At 42.7% G+C, this 5,742-nt stretch overlaps 1 protein-coding gene across 2 annotated transcripts in view; it reads right to left on the bottom strand.

Annotated features, from left to right (window-relative positions):
• The window catches only part of LOC109963840 (E3 ubiquitin-protein ligase znrf2), a 49,972-nt gene extending 45,249 nt beyond the window's left edge, over nucleotides 1-4,723 (bottom strand). For both annotated transcript variants that reach the window (XM_020606721.1, XM_020606722.1), the window contains exon 1: nucleotides 3,520-4,723. In XM_020606721.1, coding sequence (XP_020462377.1) covers nucleotides 3,520-3,949 — 430 coding nt within the window. In that variant the 5' untranslated portion in view covers nucleotides 3,950-4,723. The remainder of the gene's footprint in view (nucleotides 1-3,519) is intronic.
• Nucleotides 4,724-5,742: the final 1,019 nt, after the last annotated feature.

The following is a 5,742-nucleotide window of genomic DNA, read 5'->3' as shown; positions in this document are numbered from 1 at the left end:
GATTTCTGCTTCAGTGTCATGACTATGCTAGAACAGAACCATCAGCCTTGGACATGGCATGTGAAAAATTAGAAGCCCAGCAGTTTGCGAATTTAGCATTTCCATCACACAAGCTTAGTTACTATTAGCTTTCCGGTAGTGTATTACATTATTTTGGTGTACCAGACAGATGCTCGGTGTAAATATCGATAACATTAGCTAGTTAGCTTACGAACTAGCTTAGCTACATCTCCGTTTGTAAGATAACCGATACATAACTCTACCTTCGTAGTCGTGGATGTATGAAGAAGCATATAGCTTAAACCCCTTATCCAGCTTGCTGCCCGGTGTTTTAGACGTCGAACTGCATATTCGGTGGACATCCGTGATCTTCATTTTTGGTAGTTCTTGGAGACATCTTGAGTAGAACAGTGCCATATTTCATACAAGTCGCAAACCGGAAACGGATTATTCTGTTTTGCAGTATACGGAAGTAAGTTGCGCATAACCCCTATACACAAGCAGCGTGGCATCCATGGCAGGACACTACAGAGGAAGCTGCCGCTCTCCAAAGAGCATGCTGACACTCCACAGCTCTGCTGGGAGAATCTTTTGTGGGCTGATGAAACTAAGGTTGGATTGCTTGGGAAGAACACTCAGCACTGTGCAGAGTGTTAAAAGGGCACTTCACAGCAAAATGAAAGCATCATCCCGAACAGCAGAGGCAGCGCCAGGATGTGGGCCTGATATGCTGCCTCTGGGCCTGGACAGCTTTCCATCAGTGAGACAACACTGAATTACCCAGTTCATCAAGGTATCTGCCAGGATAATATCAGGGTGGCTGTCCACCAGCTGGAGCTCAGCAGGAGCTGGGTCATGCAGCAGAATGTTGTGCAGCTCTGGTCCACAGCTACAGGAAGCTTGTTGGAGCTTACTGCTATAAGCTACTTTATTACTTCTCTTGGCTGCAACCATATGCACTCAAGTGAGACAAAATTCAAATCAGACAAACCTATCAACTGTCTTCTTCAAATGTTTCTAAGAATTTTTTTTTTTCCATCCACGAGCAAATGACTTCCAGCATTCCGGTCTGTTTAACAAGAACCTGTGAGGTAGAGAACAACCAACCAGCCAAAACAAATCTCTGAAATGTTACTCTTCTTTAAGCAAAGAATTCATTTCACTACACAGTGGAAAAACTTTCAAAAGTGCTGTAGTGACTGGAGGGGACGGGACACTTCTGACTGGATAACCTCAGCTTACCATGGCAAGAGCTGTCACTTATGCCTGCAAACCATCAGTGCAGTTACCACAGTGGATCAACTGGATCAACAAGAAGACTCACACTGTTTATATTAACAATGTTCAACTCAATTCACACGTGAGTCATCATCCTCACACATGAATCTCATTAAAACTAGCAGGTGCTACTCACTCACTGGACAGTATCTCCGTCCATGGCAGTGTAATGCTACATTCACATTACAGGCCTTAATGCTCAATTCCCATTGCTTTGTCAGATCTAATTTTTTGTATTGATGATTCACATTCATGTTTGTCAGTGACATGTATCCAGCTGCAATGTGACCACCGGTGAAGTCCTAACCAGCCACACAGATGCCTATGTAACTGAAATGTGAGCCACGTGTGTACAAGAATAACAACAATAACATCATTTGTGCAATTTCCTCCCAAACTGCTCGGTTAAAACACGTTCCTTCCAGTTTGGCTTGACCAGAAGTTTCTCCTTAAACACTGACAACACCGAATGATGATGATGACAGGCAGTATGCACATGTGCACAAAGGTGAAACATTAAAAACACACACACATTAATTATGATTTGACTGCTCAGACAGCAATGGCATGACCAGAGAATGGACATAATCCTATCTAGGACCACATGCAAGTGGACCAGATCAGATCTGGTTTGCTCACAGGTCAGGTCAGAGTCATTTGGAAGGAAAACCATTTTGAAATCTGAATTTGAGTCACTTAGAAGTTAATGTGAATGTAGCTAAGTTACATCAACACAAATGTGCTGACTTGGAAGTCTGGTCATTGAATCTAAGTATGTTTTGAGTAAGGACATGTTAAAGTTACTTTGTCAGATTCTTAGGCTTGTTGCTTTCTTCGCTTATTCTTTAGATCAGATAGTCATAGTTTTAATGGGCTAAAATATAATCTTTTTAACTTCAGGCTTTTATCTGGACAAAAGTTCTTATTTAAACACTTATGGTGTTTGTTGCTCTTGTGGTGTTATGGTGTTTGTTGCTCTTGTGGTGTTTTGTTGTTTGCTCTCTATTGCTGCTGGAACACTGGAATTTCCCCATTGTGGGATCAATAAAGTCTTACCCTACCCTACCCTTATACATGGAAAGGTTTGGTATACTTAGTTAAATGAAAAACTGGTCAAAACATGTTTTTATTCCCCAAAGTCAAAAGTAGAACTAGGCCATATTATCTTACTGCAGATACATACTCAGTATCCTATTGCCACCAAATGACACATTTAAAAAAAACAAAAAAAAAACAGCCTACAGTTTCAATAGATACCCAGCACTACTGCAATGAATGTTTCTCTTCAAGGTTAATTAACTAGTTGATTTTTTTCTATTGACTGATTTATTTGAATAAACTTGTGGTGGATTAAACAGTCCAAACCACCAAATATTCAATATATCATCTTATAACAGAGACAAAAGGTGAAAGTTGTTACAATGAGAAGCTGAAACCAACAGTTTTTTTTACTCTGTAAATGACTATGATGAATTGATTACCAAAATGACTGTCAGCTGAAGTATGTTTCTGTTTACTTCCTGGTCAATTCATCTACTAAGTCTCACAGTTATTCCTCCCTACAAGTGGACTGCAGAGCCTTACAGTCACTGCTGAGGTCATGACCTGTTACAGTTTGAGGGGTTTTAGCAGCCTGAGGGGAGTTTACATTTTACAGTTATATAGACTAGACAAGTTACTGGTTGATTCCACTGTTTTTAGATTCACTACACAGTTTTTAAGACAAAATAAATGAAGACTATCTCATGGACAGAGCACAGGTCCTGGCTTTATGGCAATGGTGGAATGGCTGTAGGGACAAACAGGACTTTTTCCAGTGGGTCACTACACAAAAGAAAATTAAATAAATATAATCTATGTGCAGCTATTTCATGTATTGTTCTACAAATCATCAGAGTTAATTTAACCTCTATTTACTATACTGTATGTGGCCTGTGTCTCCTTAAAGATTTGGCTGGGCCAGTCATTCATTTGTCATTTAATGACCCCATATTTTTAATGACCAGTAAAGTGTTTTGGGATTGTTTCTGCTGTCATATGACCAACTTTGTGCCAATTTGATAAAATGCAGCCTGTTCACTCACGTATGTAATACACTTTAGTTTTGTTTTCTAACGAAGCAGCCGATGTGAAATCAGTTGGATAGAGAAAGAAATGACTGAGCAATGCCCATCATGTGTCACTACAGGTCAGTGAGTCCCTGAGCTGTGTCAGCACCACTCTGCGGCTCTGCCCTCTTACCTCCAAACAGATGAGGCGAGAGGTGTGCTGGTAACGATCCTATCAACAGCCGCGGACCTTCGTGCCCTCTGCCTGAGCGCTCCCGGTCCGCCGCCTCCTCCGGACTGCTGCCGCCGGACTCCGGGGAGCTGTAGGTTCCACTGGTGTTCGGAATGTTGATACCGGACTGGGGTCGGGTCCCAGAGCCTCCGGAGCCCCCCACTGACCTGGCCCTGGCTCCGAGGTGCTGGCTGGTGCTGGACATGGCTCCGGAGGCTCCGGGGGTTCCGGACGCACTGTATGCATGGTACCTGACAGCCCGTGCGGTAGTTCTGTTAACGCTACTGCCGTTACTGCTGGTCGTGCTGGAGGGCAAATCCGAACCGGAGTAGGCTCTAGTCCGTCCGTTGGCGGCGGGATTAGCAGTCGGGCTGCTCTGCTTTGTCCCCATGTTAACCTTCGCTAATTTCGCCTTTGAAATATTAAATCGGCGCTCTTTTGAGCCGCTGCTAGACAGTGCGCCAGATTTACGCCGGGCAGATGGCTTTACAGGACAGACGTCCTGGGAAAAAACGCAGAACAAACTCTGCGTGGCTATGACCCCATCGAGATCAGCACAAAGCCAGTTAGTGAAAAGTTGAACCGGTCATTCGTGACAAGAGCTAAAGATGTGTGTAAAACTTTACACGCCGCCACCATTGTACTCCGACAGTATTACTTGTGGTCGTACTGCAGGTAATGCGGATCCTTCCTCTGGGGACCCGCTAAGCCCCGGTGCCTCCTCAGTGTTCGCTCCGCCATGGCTCCTTAGCGGCGTGAAGGCATGAAGAGCTGGGCACCTCGCAGCCCCTGCCTGACAACACATTGCTCACAAGAAGGAAGTGATGGCGGAGAAAGTCCTGTGTGGACCCTTTAACAGGGGCAGCAAGGAGACTCTGTGTACAGCCTAGCTGTCGAGCTAGCCGAGCTCTCCAGCGTTTCCCCACAGAAATTTCAAAATAAAGCCACTGCGGTGTTTTATTGGGGACATTGCATAACAGTATGCCAGACGGATTACTAAAAGGACCTACTGGACACAAGGCCTGTGGCCCAAGTCCTTAGGAAGCCCCTGAGCCCGAGCCTCTGCTTGAAGCGACTATTAATATTTCTTGTCTTAAATTCAAATAACTTGATCAATACACAAAACAACCACAAGAAAGACCCCAAATTACAAAGGCACATAAACAACAACAGAAAGATATAGATTGACTGTAAAGAGATGTAAAATAACTACAAAGAACCACAAAAAATACAGCAAAGCCACCAGAATTGGTGTTTTTTAATCATTTGCACATAGCAGCATATAAAAAAGATAACAGACCTTTCGAGATAATATGCTACACCATTTGAAGTTATCTGGGGAAGTTATATTTCTTTGTCTTTATGAAATATAATGCCATTGATTCTAAAAGTTTCTGTAGACACAGAAGGGACTTCAAAACACATTTCACCTGTAAAGAAGAAAGAAAGAAAGAATATCAATAGAGGCAGATGACATATGTGGCTAGCAAATAAAATTCAAGCTAATTCAGGCTGACTGCTGATTTGTCTAAATAGCTGGTATCTCTATTTACAGTATGTTCGCCATGTTACTGCAAACAAGATTCATTTTCATTTAATGACTCATCCTTAAGACTGAATACACATTTATTTATTTTCACATTTATGCCTCATACTACTTTTCAACCCCTTTTAAGTGGACAGCTTTCAACTTGTAGCCTACAGCTGGCTCTGTGCTCTGTGTTGCAAAAGAAGATCTTGCAGTTTGTGCTACAAGTCATTTCAAACTTCATTGAATTGGACAAGTTGATCGTGTGCGTTTCAATCCATGATCAAATTTGCCGTAACGGAAGTCGTGCTCTTATTTTGTAATAGTCATTTTAGTGTAATGGTGGATTGCCTGTGCTATATAAAATTGGACTACCGTGTCGGGTGACGTCAGTATCAGACGGGTTTTCCGTTTACAAACAATCGAGGATGCGTGCGCAACCTTGAGGTAGAAAAGCCTGCCACAATGTCATGTAGCTGATATCCGGACATTTTAACTGTTTAGAAATAAAGCAGTGTAATCACTGTTTACAGGTGAATTTGCACGTGCCACAAATCCATGCAAGTATAGCTTTTGTGACCGCAGCTCTAACACATCCATTTCTTATGCTGTTAAAAGATTTGATACTGGTAAAGTTTGTAGGCAGCACAGACGAG

Source organism: Monopterus albus, unplaced genomic scaffold, assembly GCF_001952655.1.
Source record: "Monopterus albus unplaced genomic scaffold, M_albus_1.0 scaffold81.1, whole genome shotgun sequence".
Classification (NCBI taxonomy): Eukaryota; Metazoa; Chordata; class Actinopteri; order Synbranchiformes; family Synbranchidae; genus Monopterus; species Monopterus albus.
The sequence above is the reverse complement of the archived record's forward strand: the minus strand, read 5'-3'. Positions and strand labels throughout refer to the sequence as shown.